This window comes from Equus asinus, chromosome 8 (assembly GCF_041296235.1).
Source record: "Equus asinus isolate D_3611 breed Donkey chromosome 8, EquAss-T2T_v2, whole genome shotgun sequence".
Classification (NCBI taxonomy): domain Eukaryota; kingdom Metazoa; phylum Chordata; class Mammalia; order Perissodactyla; family Equidae; genus Equus; species Equus asinus.
In genome coordinates, this window is record NC_091797.1 from 31589359 (window position 1) to 31609018 (window position 19660).

General features: G+C 38.9%; 1 protein-coding gene across 3 annotated transcripts in view; it reads left to right on the plus strand.

Annotated features, from left to right (window-relative positions):
- The window catches only part of LOC106833849 (boLa class II histocompatibility antigen, DQB*0101 beta chain), a 240209-nt gene extending 229888 nt beyond the window's left edge, over positions 1–10321 (plus strand). The window contains exons 3-6 of one of the 3 annotated variants that reach the window (XM_070516734.1): positions 7971–8252; positions 8730–8840; positions 9308–9331; positions 9952–10321. In XM_070516734.1, the coding sequence (XP_070372835.1) occupies positions 7971–8252; positions 8730–8840; positions 9308–9331; positions 9952–9965 (431 nt within the window). In that variant the 3' untranslated portion in view covers positions 9966–10321. The remainder of the gene's footprint in view (positions 1–7970; positions 8253–8729; positions 8841–9307; positions 9332–9951) is intronic. The other 2 variants (XM_070516736.1, XM_044776365.2) reach the window with 2 other exon arrangements.
- The last annotated feature ends 9339 nt before the right edge of the window (positions 10322–19660 follow it).

Here is a 19660-nt window from a genome sequence, read left to right on the forward strand (position 1 = left end):
ACCAGCAATCTAATCTTTGTATCTAAGTGTTTGTTGTTATTGCTGTTGGTTTTATCCTCTTATGAGTGAAATCATAGGGTATTTGACTTTTTCTTACTTTCATATGGTCTGACTTATTTCGCTTAGCATAATACCCTCAAGGTCCATCCATGTTGTCAATAATCACATGATTTAGTCTTTTTTATTTTATAGCTGGGTAGTATTCCATTGACTATATATACATCTTCCTTATTGATTCATCCATTGATGGACACTTAGGTTGTTTCCAAGTCTTGGCTATTGTGAATAATGCTGCAATGAACATAGGGGTGCAAATATCTTTACACATTCATGTTTTCTTGTTCTTTGGCTAAATACCTGGAAGTGGAATAGCTGGTCATAATGTTAGTTCTATCCTTAATTTTTTGAGGACTCTCCATACTGTTTTCCATAGTCACTGCACCAGTTTACAATCCCATGAGCAGTGTATGAGAGTTCCCTTTTCTCCACATCCTCTCCAATGCTTATTTCTTGTCTTCCTAATTATAGCCATTCTGACAGGCATGAGGTGATAATCATTGTGGTTTTGATTTACATTTCCCTAATAATTAGTGATGTTAAAGTTCTTTTCATGTGCCTGTTGGCCATCTCTGTATCTTCTTTGGAAAAATGTCTGTTCAGATCCTCTGCCCATGTTTGGATTGGATTGTTTGGGTTTTTTTTGTTGAGCCATATGTGTTCTTTATGTATTTTGGAGATCAACCTGTTGTCTGATAAATGATTTGCAAATATTTTCTCCCACTTGGTGGATTGTCTTTCCATTTTGTTGATGGTTTCCTTTGCTGTGCAGAAGTTTTTTAGGCTGATGTAGTCCCATTTGTTAACTTTTTCTTTTGTTTCCCTTGCCCGAGTAGACATGGTATTCGAAAAGATGTAGCTAAGACCAATGTCAAAGAGTGTACTGCCTATATTTTCTTCTAGGAGTTTTATGGTTTCAGGTCTTACATGCAAATCTTTAATCCATTTAAAGTTAATTTTTGTGTATGGTGAAAGATAATGATCTGCTTTCATTCTTTTGCATGTAGCTGTGCTATTTTCCCAACACCGTTTATTGAAGAGACTTTCCTCTCCTCATTGTATGTTCTTGGCTCCTTTGGCAAAGATTAACTGTCCATAGATGTGTGGTTTTATTTCTGGGCTTTCAACTCTGATCCATTGATCTGTTTGTCTGTTTTTGTGCCAGTACCATTCTGTTTTGATTACTGTAGCTTTATAGTATGTTTAAAGTCAGGGATTGTGATGCCTCCAGCTTTGTTCGTTTTTCTCAGGATTGCGTTGGTTATTCAGGGCCTTTTGTTGTTCCATGTTAATTTTTGGATTCTTTGTTCTATTTCTGTGAAGAATGTCATTGGGATTTTGATTGAGATTGCATTCAATCTGTAGATTGCTTAAGGTAGTATGGACATTTTTAGCTATGTTTATTCTTCCAACCTATGAACATGGAATATCTTTCCATTTCTTTATGTCTTCTTCAATTTCTTTCAGTAATGTCTTATAGTTTTCAGTGTATGTCTTTCACCTCTTTGATTCAGTTTATTCCTAGGTATTTTATTCTTTTTGTTGCAGTTGTAAATGAGATGGTATTCTTGATTTCTCTTCCTTCTAGTTCATTGTTAGTGTATAGGAATGCAACTGATTTTTTAAAATTGATTTTGTACCCTGCCACTTTGCTGGAGTTGTTCATTATTTCTAATAGTTTTCTGGTGGATTCTTTAGTGTGTTCTATATATAGAATCATGTCATCTGCAAATAGTGTAAGTTTCACTTCTTCCTTTCCAATTTGGAATTCTTTTATTTCTTTTTCTTGCCTAATTGCTCTGGCCAATACCTCCGGCACTATGTTGAATAAGAGTGGTGAGAGTGGGCACCCTTGTCTTGTTCCTGTTCTCAGAGGGATGACTTTCAGTTTTTCACCTTTAAGTATGATGTTGGCAGAGGGTTTGTCATATATGGCCTTTATTATGTTGAGGCACTTTCCTTCTATACCTATTTTATTGAGAGTTTTTATCTCAAGTGGATGTTGGATCTTGTCAAATGCTTTCTCTGCATCTATTGAGATGATTATGTGATTCTTATTCCTCATTTTGTTAATGTGGTCTATCACTTTGATTGATTTGTGGATGTTGAACCATCCCTGTGTCCCTGGAATAATTCCCACTTGATCACGGTGTACAATCCTGTTAATGTATTGCTGTATTCGGTTTACCAATATTTTGTAGAAGATTTCTGCATCTAAGTTGATAGTGATGTTGGCCTGTAGTTCTCCTTCTTTGTGTTGTCCTTGCCTAGTTTTGGTATCAGGGTAATGTTGGCCTCACAGAATGTGTTGCCAAGCATTCCAGCTTCTTTCATTTTTTGGAATAGTTTGAGAAGGATAGGTAATTCTTTGAATGTTTGGTAGAATTCTCCAGAGAAGCCATCTGGTTCTGGACTTTTGTTTTCTGGAAGGTTTTCAATTACTGTTTCAATCTCTGTACTTGTGATTGGTCTATTCAGATTCTCTATTTCTTCTTGATTCAGTTTTGGTAGGTTGTATGAGTCTAGGAATTCATCCATTTCTTCTAGGTTATCGAATTTGTGGGCATATAGTTTTTCATAGTATTCTCTTATAATCCTTTATATTTCTTCAGTCTCTGTTGTAATTTCTCTTCTTTCATTTCTAATTTTATTTAGTTGAGCCTTCTCTCTTTTTTTCTTGGTGAGTATGGTTAAGGTTCTGTCAATTTTGTGTATCTTCTCAGAGGACCAGCTCTTAGTTTCATTAATCCTTTCTACTGTTTTTTTAGTCTCTGTTTCATGTATTTCTGCTGTGATTTTTATTATTTCCTTCCTTCTTCTGACTTTGGGCTTTCTTTGTTCTTCTTTTTATAGCTCTGTTAGGTGCATTTTAAGATTACTTATTTGAGATTTTTCTTGATTGTTGAGGTAGGCCTGTATTGCCGTGAATTTCCATCTTAGGACTGCTTTTGTTGCATCCCATAAGAGTTGGTAGGTTGTAGTTTCACTTTTGTTTGTCTCCAGGTATTTTTTAATTTCCCCTTTGATTTCTTCAGTGATCCAGTGGTTGTTCAATAGCATGTTGTTTAGTCTCCACATATTTCTGACTTTCCCAGTTTTTTTTCTTGTGGTTGATTTCTAGCTTCATAGCAATGTGGTCAGAAAAGATGCTTGGGATGATTTCAATCTCCTAAAATTTATCGAGGCTGCCTTGTTTCCCACTCTATGGTCTGTCTTTGAGAATGATCCACATGCACTTGAGAAGAATGCATATTCTGCTGTTTTCAGATGGAATGTTCTCTATATATCTACTAATCAAATGTTTCATTTAAATCTACTATTTCCTTATTGACTTTTTGTCTGGATGATCTGTCCATTGATGTAAGTGGGTGTTGAGGTCCCCTACTATTATTGTGTTGCTGTTAATTTCTCTCTTTAGGTCTGTTAATATTGCTTTATGCACTTTGGTGCCCCTGTGTTAGGTGCATATATATTAATAACTGTATGTCCTCTTGGTGGAATGTCCCTTTTATCATTATATACTGCCCCTCTTTGTCTCTCGTTGTCTTTTTTAACTTGAAGCCTGCTTTCTCTGATAAAAGTATGGCAACACCTGCTTTCTTTTGTTGGCCATTAGCTTGGAGTATAGTCTTCCATCCCTTCACTCTAAGCCTATGTTTCTCTTTGGAGCTGAGGTGCGTTTCTGGGAGGCAGCATATTGTTGGTTCTTGTTTTTTAATCCATCCAGCTACTCTGTGTCTTTTGATTGGAGAATTCAATCTGTTTACATTTAGAGTGATTATTGATATATGAGGGCTTAATACTGCCATTTTATCTCTTGTTTTCTGGCTGTTCTATGTTTCCACTGTTTCTTTTCCTTTGTATTTCTGACTGCCATTTCACTTTGGTGGTTTTCTGAGGGAGATTTCTCAGTTCTCTCTCTTTTTGTGAATTGTGGCTCTGTTCTGATTTTTTGCTTAGTGATTACCGTGAGGATTGTATGAAAGATATTGGAGACAGGATAGTCCATTTTCTGATAACCTCTTATCTCCATTAACCTAAGCAAATTCCTTCCCTTTCCTCTCTCCTTCTGAGTAATTGCTGTTACAAATTGTTCTGTTTTTAATTTTTTGAGCTTGTGGCTAAGTTGAAGTCTTTATCATTACTTTTGATGCTTTCTTTCCCTTTCTCTTTTAAGTTGTAATTGAGTCTTTGCCTCCCTATTCTGGTAGAGAGATGCAGGTTTCTGATAATATCTGTCTGTTTGTCTCCTTGCTGAGAGCTTTGTAGACCTTTGCCTTTTTGTTGCCTGTGTAAGGAAATCTTTAATTATTTCTTGTAGGGGAGGTCTAGTGGTGATGAACTCCCTCAGCTTTTGTTTATCTGGGAAAACTTTTATTTCTCCGTCATATCTGAAGGAAAGTTTCACTGGATAAAGTATTCTCAGCTGAAAGTTTTTGTCTTTCAGTATTTGAATATATCATTCCATTCTCTCCTAGCCTGTAGAGTTTCTGCCAAGAAATTTGCTGAAGGCCTGATAGGGTTTCCTTTGTAGGTTATTTGCTTCTACCTTGCTACTCCTAATATTTTTTTCTTTATCATTAACTTTTGCCATTTTTACTATTACATGCCTTGGAGAAGGTCTTTTAGCATTGACGAAGTTGGGCATTCTATTAGCTTCATTTATTTGTAAATCTGGAACCATCCCCAGGTTTGGGAAATTCTCAGCAATTATTTCTTTGAACAAGCTCTGTGCTCCTTTCTCCCTCCCTACCCCTCTGGAATACCTATAATCCTTATGTTGTTTTTTCTAATCAAGTCAGATATTTCTTAAAGAATTCCTTCATTTTTAAAAAATCTTAGTTCTGTCTCCTCCTCCACTTGTAGAATTTCTACATTTTTTTCCTTTAGAAGACTAATTCTTTCCTCCATAAGATCAGTTCAATTACTTAATGATTCTAGATTGTTTTTTCATTAATTGTGTTTATTTCATTAAATGTGTTTGTCATATCCACAATTTCTGCTTGATTTTTTTTTATAGTTTCAATCTCTTTGGTGAGGAGATTCATTCTATTGCTGAGCTCTTTGAATTGTCTTTCCCTGTTTTCTTGTAAGCTGTTGAGTTTCCTTATGATGACTGTTTTAAATTCTCTGACATTTAGATTGTAAATTTCTGTGTCTTCAGGATTGGTTTCTGGAGAATTGTCATTTCCCTTCTGGTCTGAATTGCTGCAATTTCTTGTGATGTTTGATGAGCTAATCTTGTGTTGGGGCATTTGTAATATTCTTAGGATGCAGATTCCACCTGTTATTGCAAGGGGAAAGTGGGAGCAGAGTTTCTGGCCCCACCCCATTTGCTGGAAGCTGTGGGGGTATTATGAATGCTTGCCCCAGCCTGGAGTGTGTTCAGGCACTTGTGTGGACCATCCTTGGCCGACAGGGCACCCTTTCTGGATTGAGCTAGGGCCACTCTTTGGCACCTCAGGGGCACTATGAGCTCCCCCTCCCCACCAGGAAAGCAATCACCACTCAGCTAAAAGCTGCCGTTGCCTCTTCCCACAGCCACCCGGGACACATTCCTCCTTTGGGAACTCAGCAGGACTATGAGCACTTGCACACATGGGCCTGGGCTGTGTTTGCCCCAGCATGTAGATCTGCTGCAGTCTCTACTTGAGGTCTGTGGGCTGCTGTGCTTTTGGGCATGGCTTTCTTGCTGGGACCAGAGCTAAGGCTGCTCCTTGGTGGCACAAGGGTATGGTAGGCCTCCCCTCCCCACCAAGGAAGTGAACCCAAGGGGCTAACCTGGTGACACAGTGGTTAGGTTAGCACATTCTGCTTCGGCAGCCCGGGGTTTGCCAGTTCAGATACCAGGTGCAGACCTACACACCGCTTGTCAAGCCGTGCTGTGGCAGGCGTCCCACACATAAAGTAGAGGAAGATGGGCAGGGATGTTAGCTCAGGGCCAGTTTTCCTCAGCAAAAAAGAGGAGGATTGGCAGCAGATGTTAGCTCAGGGCTAATCTTCCTAAAAGAAAATAAAGTGAACCTGAGTGGGCTCGAAGCTGCCATCACTTCTTCCCACAGCTGCCTGGGACACATTCCCTCTTTCAGGGTTCAGCTGCACTATGAGCACTCACTTGCGCCTGGGGTGTGCCTGCCCTAGGGAGTAGATCAGCTGTGGTCTCTGTTTACAGTCTGTGGGCCACTGTGCTTGGTGGGCGAGGCTTCCTTGCTGGACCGAGCTAGGGCCACTCCTTGGCAGCACAGGGGCATGGTGGGTTCCTCCTCCTCACCAGGAGAGTGCAGGCAATGGTTACCACCACCTCCTCCTATGGTCACCCCAGTGTGTGTTCCCAATTACCAGGCTCTTGCACCAGGCTAGAAAGAGTTCATGTGCATGCATAGGGCTACTGAGGGAGAGCTGGGCATGCTCACCTCTCTCTGCCACTTCCTCAGTGGCCAGTCCATCCACCCTCAGATGTATAGCTGTGTGTGTCTCTCAGGCATCCTGTTGTGCTGTGTGGGCTTCCTCCATTGGTCAATGAATGTCCATCTAGTTGTAGTGCAAAAGGGGGCGAGACAAAGTGAACGGCTCACTCTGCCAAGTTGCTGACATCATCCAAGTAATTCTTAATAGCAAGTGAATGGAGTATGGTAGGCAGATAGTAATGAAATTCAATTGTTAAAAGAAAATTACGAAAAAAGAAGAAAATGAGAGAACATAATGTATTAGCAAATAAATAAAACACATAAAATATTTGCTATAGTTTCATGTTAAGGGAATAAGGGAGATGCAATAAAATAGCTGGAGAGGTAAGAGATAAGATATGTAAAGTACGTAGGGAGAGGTGTGTTTCATTTGACCATGAGTAGCAATCTGAGAAGATAAAGGAATTCATGTTATGGGCATAGGTGATGTTTATCAGTGCTATTTGTTTTCAAGGTTCTCTTTCTTTTCCTTCAAAAATTAAGAACTTTTGAAAATAATATTCTTTTTTTTCCCTCTAGATTTTTACTAGTTTGCAAGTTCTGTAAGGGCAGGGACCATGGTCTGTTGTTTATCTGTGGATTCCCAGTGCTTGTCAAATTTGTATTTGTTGAGTGAATAAATAAATTAGTCAGTGAATGAATAAAATATAGGTGGCATATATGATGTGGAAAGGGATGTTCATATATTTAATAATATACATTTTTGGGGAGAATTCTCCATAGAATGCCATTTGAGCAAAGGTTAGGCTAAAAGCTGACAGAGATGCTTTGTTGACCAGCAGCTTGTAAGAAGTGCTCTTGCTCTCAAATTTTGTTAGTATTACAGGCTGAGAATTGTAGAATGTAGCCTGTTTGAGAAGCACTGCTTTGTAGGAAAGATGTCGTGGTCGCCGTTGTCCTACTTTGTTGGACATAGAAATATCTATACATTCTTAATTCTCAGTCCATGTTACCTTTTGTGGGGCCATGACTGTGTTGATGGTCTCCCAGTCAACAGGAGAGAGTCAACACAGCTGTATTTTCTCTACTCTGAGGAGCACTGGGACTAACAGGAAACAGTGTCACTGTCCTAGCATGAGTCACTAAAGCTGATGCTGATGGTCACCTTCAATAGGTGTGGAAGAAAAGAAGTCTAGGTTTATTATTTTTATTTTTTTTCTAATTTTGTGAATAGTGACCTTTATAAGATGACAATTTATAATTTTAAAGTGGTTCGTCTTTATCAATTAGTATCAATGGAATAACTCCCAAAGGATGATTACTATTTCTCTTGAGACTCTGAAAAGTAAACTGACTAATGTGTTTATTGAAGCTAATAAAGTGGCCAAGCTCGAATCCTAATCCAAGACTTGGAGTCCAGGGATCCTTACTGTGTACCAAGGAGGACTCTCCTCATGGGAGACTTGCTGTGTGGTCTCACATCTCACTGTCTTTTCCTCCCCTCAGTGGAACCCAGAGTGACCATCTCCCCATCCAGGACAGAGGCTCTAAACCATCACAACATGCTGGTCTGTTCGGTGACAGATTTCTATCCAGGCCAGATCAAAGTTCGATGGTTCAGGAATGACCAGGAGGAGACAGCTGGTGTTGTATCCACTCCTCTTATTAGGAATGGGGACTGGACCTTCCAGATCCTTGTGATGCTGGAAATGACTCCCCAGCGAGGAGATGTCTACACCTGCCACGTGGAGCACCCCAGCCTCCAGAGCCCCATCACAGTGGAGTGGCGTAAGGGGCAGTTTGTTTCCTTTCACTGTGGGCCCCACAAGACAGAGGGCAGAGCTTCCTCTGGCCCATCCCATCCTTTACCCCTGATGTCACTAGTGAGCTGGAAATCACATGAGACTAGAGCGCCTCTGGTCTCACTGTCTTTCTAGATAATAGAGAGGTCACCTACACACCGTGGCCCCAGAACCCAGCCCTGATAGCCCTGAAGGATTGACTATTATGGCTGGTGACTAGGATCATAGGGGCTAAGGTTATGGATGTGTCCTGAGAAGCAGGGATCTGCTTCCCTCTCTGATCCCCTTGGACCCACTGTGTCCAAGGATTGGCAGGTCCTTTCCTCCCCTAGAGGTGGGCAGAATGGAGTACTAGGTTCTCCTGGCACCTCCTCCTCCTGTACCTCTGACTGGACTTCAGACTTCCTAAAGGGACCCTGTGGGGTGTGGTGACAAATACTGACACTCAGGCTTTGCTCCCTAGAGGCACAGTCTGAATCTGCCCAGAGCAAGATGCTGAGTGGCATTGGGGGCTTCGTGCTGGGGCTGATCTTCCTCGGCCTGGGCCTTATCATCCATCACAGGAGCCAGAAGGGTAAGGCACTGTGGGAAAAGGGGGAGAATGAGCTGTGACTGAGACCCTCTGTTCAGGGAGGCCTCTTCCTCCTGATCCTGAAGGAAGGAGGCTGGGCTGGTGGTGGGAGGAGATGGAACAACCTAGGGGGAGACATTGGAACCTGATTTTACTGGTTGAAAGGTTGCCCTACCACAGAGGTGACTGGTGGAGTGTGTTCTAAGACTTCCTTCCAGTTCATCATCTCTAACTGGCTCTTTTCTGAAAGCTTCCTCCTTTAAGAGGGTCAGAACATGGGCTTCCCTTCCTTCTAGTGACAGTTTCATTCATTTTGGAGATTTTAGCTTAGGATAGTTAAGGCCTTGTGCCGGATGGGTAGGGAGGAAATAAATTTCCAAAGAAGTTGCTTGTCTCATTTCGCTTTGGGGTGAGTGAGGGACTGGCTGTTTGTGTAATGAGACCTTTCTCTGTACAACTTCCTTTTGTAGGACCTCATGGGCCTCCACCAGCAGGTACTATTTTTGGTTGGATTCCGTGGGGGCTGTGGGGACAGGTAAAAGAGGGAAGGGCTGAGGTGAGTCTACGTGGGCACAGTGGTCTCAGTTCATGGCCTGTTCCCTGCTATGGGGATCAAGGTTAGGGGAGAAGTTTGAAGCTTGTCCAGTTTCTGTAGGAAGCTCCCGAGGTTGTTCCCTAGAACTAGGCCATAACTTTGGCGGCATCTTTCCGTGAAACTTGGAGCCAGAGCCACGTCTTGGGTGTTAGACACCAGGATGATGCCCACTTTGTGCCACGTGTTGGTGGATACTCATTGTGTGCATTTATAAGTGACTGAAAGAAGCTACTAGTGGTGGACAGAAGGTGAATTATCATCTAATATACTAAAAAGAGTGAAATCTTTATATCCCCCCAAAAGGATAACAGCTGCTCCCCCGCCTCCCACACATCTTTGTGGAGCTAAAGTGCCGTGTCCTCTTTAGCTCATTTCACTTTTACACAGATGTTGGGGGAGATGATAACCATATGCCCTGGACCTCAGCTTTCTCTGTCTGATGCTACATGGGCCCCAAGAGGAGTGGAGAGGGCACATCCCTCAGGATGCCCTGTGCTGATCATTCTCTCTCTTTTACAGGGCTCTTGCGCTGACACCTGAGGATACTTTGGGATTTGTTTTCGTTCTTCTGTAATGCCTGCCTCGCCTTGCTCAGAATTCCCACCTGCCTGTGTCAGCCTATCCCCCTCTCAGATCAGAGTCCTACAGTGACTCTGATGCAGTCTCCAGGCCACCTCCTGTGACCCTTGCCTTGAGGATCTGATTGTGATACTGCTTCCTGCACTGACCCCAGAGTTCTGCCTGTGCAGTTGCTGCCAGCAGCATCTACTCGCGTCTCAAGGGGTTTTTCTGTATCCATTCTCCCCCCACAGGCTGTACAAGAGAAGCACATTGAAGCCGTTTACCTGACTATAGAGTCTTTATCATAAATAAAAATGATTATGAGTTATGTGTACCCTGAGCTTTCTTAACTGGATGGAGGCAGAAAACCACTGCAGAATCAAAGGAAAATATTTTGTTCCTTGAAGGGAGACTAGAGGCATCTTGGGGTGCTGTGTAAGGGTGAGCAGAAGAGATAGAAAATCAATTCAATGTCACATATTTCATGGCTTTTTAGTATTGATGTTCAGTACAATGGCCTTAAGATGTGCCGGCCTCTCTTCCAGTGTGGTGAGTATTGTGTATGTAAGCATAGTGGAATTATCTCGGCGCAGATATAGTAGCCCCTGGTGTTGCAGAGAACCAAACTGTTATTTCAAATATGTCTTGGCAAGTCACATTGATTGAAGTCAATTTTTATTTCTGAAAAAGTATAATCATCAATAACATTACTACTTTTGGTTCCCAGCAATAGAAACCCAATTCAGGTTTACTTTGTTCACATTACAAGGAAGCCTGGGGACAAGTTGATTTCAGAAGTGATTATTTCCAGATAATGAGGTCTTTTCTCTCTCTTCTCTTTCTGTTGTATTTCTACCTGTGCACCTTTTTCTCTTTCTCTGTCTCTGTTTGTCCTTGTATAGTTCTTTTGTGTGTCTCTCTGTTTCTATATCTGTATCTTCATCTCTGTCTCTGTCTCCCTTGTGTCTCTTGCTTTTTCATTGCATCTCTGCCTCTGTCTCTTTCTCTCTCATTTTTCTGTATCTGCACCCTTGTCAGTATTTATCTACATCTCTTTATCTCTCTGCATTTCTTTTCTCATCTTTTTCTATTTTCTGCATCTCTCTCATCACCTCACATCTTATCTCATGTTTGTTTCTGTTGTGTGTGTGTGTGTGTCTCTGTTGTGTGTTCCTAGAGTGTCTACCAAAGTTTGAACAATTTTAGGGAAGATTCTGATTGGCCAAACCTGAGTAACATGCACATCTCTCAAAAACGTTATGTACATGAGATTCAAATAGGCAACCTTGTGTCCACTCCCCTGAGTAGGAACAGGGATTGGACCTTCCAGATCTTGGTGATGCTGTAAATGACTCCCCATGCTCCATAGGGCAGGTGTGAAGATGTCTACACCTGCCCTATGGAGCACCCTAGCCTCCAGAGCCCCATCACAGTAGAGAACAAAAAAGAGAAGTTTGTTTCTTTATATCATAGACCCTATGATATAAATGGCAGAGCTCTCTCTGCTTCTAGTGTCCTTTGTTGGGGGGTGCGAACTCACATCCATCCTTCTCCTTATCTCCTGCACAGTCACCTGATGGCACTGCTGAGCTGGAATTCTCAGAGGATAGAGCTCCCCTTGCCTGTGGATATAGTGACCTGTTGATCCTGATGAAATTCTCTTCCCAGTTATTAGGAAGGTCACTACACACTGTGGCTCCAGCACTGAAAACTGGTCTCCATCTCAGACTTTGGGTTTTGTCATTAAGACAGGTGGCTGGGAGCTATCTCTGAGGTTATGGAGGGCCATGGCCCTGAGGAGCAGGCATCCTCTCCTCCCTGCTCGTTCACCCACCCATTGTGCCTGAGGAGGCAATGGCAGGTCCTTTCATCTCCTGGATGAGATCAGGATGAGAACTACACTTTTTTGGGGCCTTTCTCTCCTATACCTTAGGCTGTAATGCAGGTCATCAGACATGGGCACTTATGAATGTGTGGACAAATACTGACACTCAGAATTCTGATCCCCTAGATCATAGTCTGAATCTGCCTAGAACAAGATGCTGAGTAGTCAGAGGTTCTGTGCTGGTTTTGTCATCTTCCTCTGGATGTGCATTGTCATTCACCAAAGGAGTCAAGAGGGAGTGACATATTTGGGGAAGTGGGGAGGACTTGTGCTTGGTGTCCAGAGAGCCCTTGGTCTCTATTTGTAGCTCTTTGCTGTTGACCCTGTAAAGACAAGAGGCAGGGCTGGAGATTGAACCAGACTCAGAGTTTAGGGAGACATTGAAATCTGATTTTTCTAGTTGATGCTTAAGCCCCATTATAGTGGTGAGTGGTAAAGTATATTCTAGGACATTCCTACAGTTCAACATTGTCATGCTGGTCCCATGCTAGAAGATTCCTTCTTGTTGAGAGGATCAGAATCTTATTCCCTTCCTTCAAGTCAGTTTCATAGAAACAACTATTTTTTGCATGCAGATTTCATTGGGTAATCTTTAATTTGATAATTTAATCAAAATAGCAAGTATATCCTTTATAAACAAGTTTGCTAACAATAGGAGCTGAGTCTTAGTGGGCATATAGCTTGGAGAAAAGTGTATGAGGATACTAGAGAACAACCTACTAGTTGTTGGCAGAATTTTCTTCTTACTCATGGGTGAATAATATTCCATTTATCCGTTGACAGACACTTAGATTGTTTCCATATTTTAGCTATTGTCAATAATGCTGCAATGAATATGGTAGTGCAGATATCTCTTCAATAGCCTGTTTTTATTTCCTTTGAATATGTATCCAGAAGTGGGATTGTCAGATCATATGGTAGTTGTATTTTTAATTTTTTGAGGAAACTCCATACTGTTTTCCATAGTGACTGTACTAATTTACATTCCTGACAAGAGTGCACAAGGGTTCTCTTTTCTCTACATCCTCACCAGTACTTCCTATCTCTTGTCTTTTTGATGACAGTCATTCTAACAGGTGTGAGGTGATATCTCGTGTTTTGGGTTTGCATTTCTCTGATGATAAGCCCTGTTGAGCCTCTTTTCCTGTACCCATTGGCCATTTGTATGTCTTATTTGGCCATTTGTATGTATTCAATTCCTCTGCTCATTTTTTTAATTCGATAGTTTGGTTTTTTGTTCTTGAGTTTTGTGAGTTCCTTATATATTTTGGATATTAACATTTTGTCAGATAGATGGTTTGTAATATTTTCTCCCATTCCATAGGTTGCCTTTTCATTTATTCTTTCTTTTGCTGTAAGGAAGCTTTTTAATTTGATATAGTCCCACTTGCTTATTTTTGCTTTTGTTGCTTGTACTTTTGGTATCATATCCAAAAAATCATTGCCAAGACCAATGTCAAGGAGTTTTTTTCCTACAAGATTTATGATTGCGTGTCTTACATTTAAGTTTTTAATCCGGTTAATTTTTGTGAGTGGTGTAATATAGGAGTCCAATTTCTCTTCTCTTTTTTACTTTTAATTTTTTCTAGTTTTATTGATATATAATTGACATATAACATTGTATAAGTTTAAGGTGTATGGCATATATGTATACATTGTAAAATGATTACCACAGTAAGTTTAGTCAATAACCATAACTTCATATAGATGCAAAAAATTTTTTCCTTGTGATGAGAACTTTCAAGATCTTCTCTCAGCAGCTTTCAAATATGCAATACATTGTTTACTATAGTCATCATGTTATATACATTACATCCCCAGTACATTTTTATCTTATAACTGGAAGTTTGTACCTTTTGACCATCTTCACCTAATTCCCCCACTTCCAACCCCTATGTCTGGCAACCAAAAATCTGATCTCTTTTTTCATGAGTTTGGTTTTCTTAGATTCCACATATATGTGAGATCATACAGTGTTTGTCTTTCTCTGACTTATTCCCCTTAGCATAATTCCCTAAAGATCTATCTATGTTGTTTTAAATGGAAGAATTTCCTTCTTTATTATGGCAGAATAGTATTCCATTGTGTATATATACACACTGCATTTTCTTTATCCATTAATCCATTTATGGACACACAGGTTCTTTCCATGTCTTGGCTATTGTAATAATGTTGCAATAGACATGGGGGTGCAGATATCTCTTTGACACAGTGTTTTTATTTCCTTCAGATATAGATCCAGAAGTGGAATTGCTGAGTCATATAGTAGTTCTATTTTTAATTTTGTGAGGAACTTCCACACTATTTTCCACAGTGACTGCACCAATGTACATTTCTACCAATGGTGCACAACAGTTCTCTTTTCTCCACATCCTCGCTAGCATTTGTCTCTTGTCTTTTGATGATAACCATTCTAATAGGTGTGAGATGATATCTCATTGTGGTTTTGATTTTCATTTACCTGATGATTAATGATGTTGAGCACATTTTCATGTCCCTGTTGGCCATTTGAGTGCCTTCTTTGGAAAAATGTCTATTCAGGTCCTTTCACCATTTTTAATTAGATTATTTGCTCTTTTTGCTATTAAATTGGATGAATTCCTTATATATTTTGGATATTAACTCCTTATCGTATGTGTGGTTTGCAAATATTTTCTCCCATTCTGTGTGCTGCTTTTTCATTTTGTTGATTGTTTCTTTTTTTGTGCAGAAGCATTTTAATTTGATGTAGTCCCACTTGTTTATTTTCTATTTTGTTGCTTGTGCTCTAGGTGTCATATCCAAAAAATCATTGCCAGGACCCATGTCAGTAAGCTTTTCCCTATGTTTTCTTCTAGGAGTTTTATAGTTTCAGGTCTTACATTTAAGTCTATAATCTATTTTGAATTAAATTTTGCGTGTGGGGTAAGATAAGGGTCTAATTTCATTCTTTTATGTGTGAATATCCAATTTTCCCTGCACTGTTGATTGAAGACACTGTCTTTTCTCTGCTCAGTGTGCTTGGCACTCTTGTCAAATATTAGTTAACTGTATATGCATGGGTTTATTTCTAGGCTCTCAATTGTGTTCTATTGGTCTGTTTGTCTGTTTTTATGCCCGTACCATTACTGTTTTGATTACTATATAGTTTGATTATCATATAGTAATATAGTTTGAAATCAGACAGTGTGGTGCCTCTAGCTTTGTTCTTCTTTCCCAGGATTGCTGTGGAGTCTTTGGAGTCTTCTGTTGTTTTATACAAATTTTAGGATTGTTTGTTCTATTTCTGTGAAAAATGCCATTGGAATTTGGTAAAGACTACATTGAATCTATTAAGTGGCTTTGTGTAGTATGGGAATTTTAACATTATTCATTTTTCTGAACCATGAACACAGGATTTCTTTCCATTTATTTGTGTCGTCTTCAATTTCTTTCATCGTCTTTTAATTTTCAGTGTACAGATCTTTTACCTTCTTGGTTAAATTTATTCCTGAGGAGTTATTGTTTTCCTCACCATTTTGAGTGGGAGTTTCTTTCTTTTTCAGATAGTCTGTTGTTAATGTATATATGTGCAACTGATCTGTATGTTGATTTTATATCCAGCAACTTTACTAAATTTGTTGATTAGTTCTAACAGTTTTTTGGTGGAGTCTTTAGGATTATCTATGAATAAGATCATGTAATTTGCAAACAGAGACAATTTTACTTCTTCCTTTCTAACTGGATGCATTTTATTTCTTTTTCTTGCCTGATTTCTCTCTATAGGACTTCCAGTGTTATGTTGAATAGGAATGGTGAGAGTGAGCTCCCTTGTCTTATTCCTGATCTTAGAGGAAAAGCTTTCAACCTTTCATCATCAAGTATGATGTTAGCTGTGGGCTTGTCATATAAAGCCTTTATTATGTTAAGGTACATTCCTTCTACCCAAACTGTTGAGAGTTTTTCTCATGAAAAGATGGTGTGTTTTTCTCAAGTGCTTTTCCTGAATGTATTGAGATAATCATATGACTTTTATCTTTCGCTCTATTTTGTGGTGTATCACATTTATTGGTTTGTATATGTTGAAACATCCTTACATCCCAGGGGTAAATCCCTCTTGCTCATGGAGTATGATTCATTTAAGATGCTGTTGAATTAAGTTTGCCAATATTTTTTTTTTGAGAATTTTTGCATCTATTTTGATCAGGGACATTGGCCTGTAGTTATCCTTTCTTGTAGTGTCCTTATCTGGCTTTTGGAAACACTGGTCTTGTAAAATGAATTTGGGAATGTTCTCCATCTTTAATGTTTTCGAAGAGTTTGAGAAGGATTGGCATTAATTATTCTTTAAATATTTGGTAGAATTCACCAGTGAAACCATCTGGGCTTTACTTTGTTAGGACGTTTTAGGTTACTGATTCAATCTCCTTATTGTTAGTGATCTGTGCAGATTTCCTATTTCTTTAGGATTCAGTCTTCGTTAGGAGTATGTTTGCAAGAATTTATACATTTATTCTAAGTTATCTAATTTGTTGGCATATAATTGTTCATAGTATTCTTTTATGGTACTTTGTATTTCTGTGGTATCAGTTGTAATAGCTCCTCTTTCATTTATGATTTTATTAATTAGAATTCTCTCTCTTTTTTCTTTGTCTAGCTAAAGGTTTGTTAATTTTTTGTGTGTGTTCAAAAACCCAAGTCTTAGTTTCCTCAATCTTTTATATAATCTCTTTGGTCTCTATTGCATTCATTTCTGCTGTAATCTTTATTATTTTTTTCCTCTGCCTAACAACTTTGGGCTTAGTTTTTCTTTTTCTAATTCTTGAGCAGTACGTTAGGTTGCTTTTTTGAGATCTTTCTTTTTTCTTAATGTGGGCATACCTGGCTATAAACTCCCCTCTTAGAACTGTGTTTGCTGCATCCCATAAGTTTTTGTATGTTGTGTTTACATTTTTGTTTGTCTCAAGGTATTTTTTGATTTCCCTTTTGATTTCTTCTTTGACCCATTGGTTGTTTAGGAGTATGTTGTTTAATTTCCACGTGTTTGTAGAAATTCAGCTTGCCTCCTGTTTTCAATTTTTAGTTTCATACTGTTGTGGTTGGAAAACATAACTAGATATGATTTAAATCTTCTTGAATTTATTAAGACTTGTTTTTTTCGCTCTTTTTTTTTTTTTAAGATTGGCACCTGAGCTAACAACTGTTGCCAATCTTCTTTTTTTCTTTTTTCTGCTTTTTCTCCCCAACCCCCCCCCCCCAGTACATAGTTGTATGTATATTTTTTAGTTGTGGGTCCTTCTAGTTGTGGTATGTGGGATGCCACCTCAGCATGGCCTGATGAGTGGTGCCATGTCCACGCCCAGGATCCGAACTGGCGAAACCCTGGGCCACTGAAGTGGAGTGCGCGAACTTAACCACTCGGCCACAGGGCCAGCCCCTTAAGACTTGTTTTGTGACCTAACATATTATCTATCCTGGACAATGTTCTTTTTGCACTTGAGAAAAATATATATTCTTCTGCTGCTGGGTGGAATGTTCTGTATATGTCTGTTAGGTGATTTGGTCTCAAGCATAGTTCAAGTCCGTTATTTCGTTATTGATTTTCTGTGTGGATGATCTATCCGTTTTGAAAATAGGGTACTGAAGTCTTCTACTATTATTATACTGTTGTCATTTTCTCCCTTCTGATCTGTTAGTATTTGCTTAATATATTTTTGTGCTTCTGTGTTGGGTGCATATATATTTATGATAGTTATATCCTCTTGATGAATTGACTCCTTTATCATTATATAATGACCTTCTTTGTCTCTTTGTCAGTTTTTGGCTTAAAGTTTATTTTATGTTATAAGTATAGCTACCCTGCTCTATTTTGGCTTCCACTCTCACGGAACACCTTTTTCCATCCCTTTGTTTTGAGCCTGTTTGTGTCTTTAAAGATGAAGTGAATCTCTTGTAGGCATTGTCTGGTTAAGTCTTTGTTGTCATCATTGATGTTTTGATCCATCCAGCCATTCTATTCCTTTTGATTGGAGAATTTAATCTATTAAGAGTAATTATTGGTAGGTAAGGACTTACTAATGCCATCTTATTTTTTTATGTCTGTTTTGTGGGTCCCTTGTTCTTGTCTTCCTCTCTCGTTGCCTTCTTTTATGAATTGATGAATTTCTGTAGTGGTATGCTTTGATTCCCTTCCTTTATCTTTTACCTACTGTAAGTTTTTGCTTTGTTGTTACTGCGAGACTTACATAAAATATCTTTTATATATGTATATATATATATATATATATATATAATGATCTGTTTTACACTCATAACAACTTAACTTCAATCACTTATAAAAACTCTCCCCTTTTCCTTCCCCCATTATATTTTTGATGTCACAATTTATCTTTTTTTGTATTTTGTATTCATTAAAAAAATTATTATATCTATAGTTATTTTGAATACTTTTTCTTTAATCTTATACTAGGTTTAAGTGGTTAATACACCACCATATTACAGTTATTAGAGTGTTCTGAACTTGACTATAAACTTACCTATACCAGTGTGTTGTATATTTTCATGTTACTAATTAATGTCCTTTCAGCTTGAAGAACTCATTTTGGTATATCTTGTAAAACAGTTCTAGTGGTGATGAAATCTCTTGGCTGTTGTTTCTCTGGGAAAGTCTATTTCTCCTTCACTTGTGAAGGACAACTTTGTAAGCTGGAACATTCTTGGTTGGCAGTTTTTTCTTTCAGCAATTTTGAATATGTCATCCCACTCTCTCCTGACCTGTAAAGTTTATGTTGAGAAATATGCTGATAGCCTTATGGGGATTCCCTTGTAAGTTACAAGCTTCTTTACTCTTGCTGCTTTAAAAATTATCTCTTTGCCTTTGATTTTTTACTGTTTTATTATAATGTGTCTTAGAGAAGATCTCTAAGTTGGGTTTGTTTCTTGATCTATGAGCTTCATGAACTTAGATATTCAAATCTCTCCCCAGATTTGAGAAGTTTTTGACCATTGTTTCTTTAAATAAATTTTCTGCCTCCTTCTCCTTCTGGGACTCCAGTAATTCAGAATGTTACTTTTGATGGTATTTCATAGATACTTAGACTTTTTTCACTTCTTTTCACTCTGTTTTCTTTTTTTTCTGCTCTGACTGGATAGTCTCAAAGCTTCTGTCTTCTAACTCACAGATTATTTCTTCTGCTTGAACTCTTCTGTTGTTGATGCTCTCTATTGCATTTTTTTTCGTTCCATTTATTGTATTCTTCATTTCCAGAATTTCTGTTTGGTTCTTTTTTATGATTTTTCTCTCTCTGTTAAACTTCTCATTTTTTTCCTGTATTGTTTTCTTGATTTCAGTGTATTGTTTTCTGTGTTCTCATTGAACTTCCTTAAAAATAGATATTTTGAATTCCTTATTGGGTAAATCACAGATCTCCATGTCTTACTATCATTTACCGTTATTTTGATCCTTTGGTGGTGTCATGTTTCCTTGATTTTTTGTTTTCCTTGAAGTCTTGCATTACTGTCTTTATATTTGAAGTAGCAGCTATCTACTCCCGTCTTTACTAACTGACTTAAGAAGAGAAATATCTTCCCTCAGCCTTGCTAGGGATTCTGAGGCTTTCTCAGAACTTGTAAGGAAATGCCTGCACTGCGCTTCTTATTCCTTCTTGTGGAAGAATTCTTAAGCTTTTAGGCTTTCTTTAGATCTTACAACATACCAGGCTGGGTGCAGGCAACCTCCCTTTTGCTGTCCCAAGGCTAGAGCTAAAGCACAAGTTTGTGTCTCTTTTTGGCCTGCAGATTTGAGCCAGCTTTCCCTACTATTCA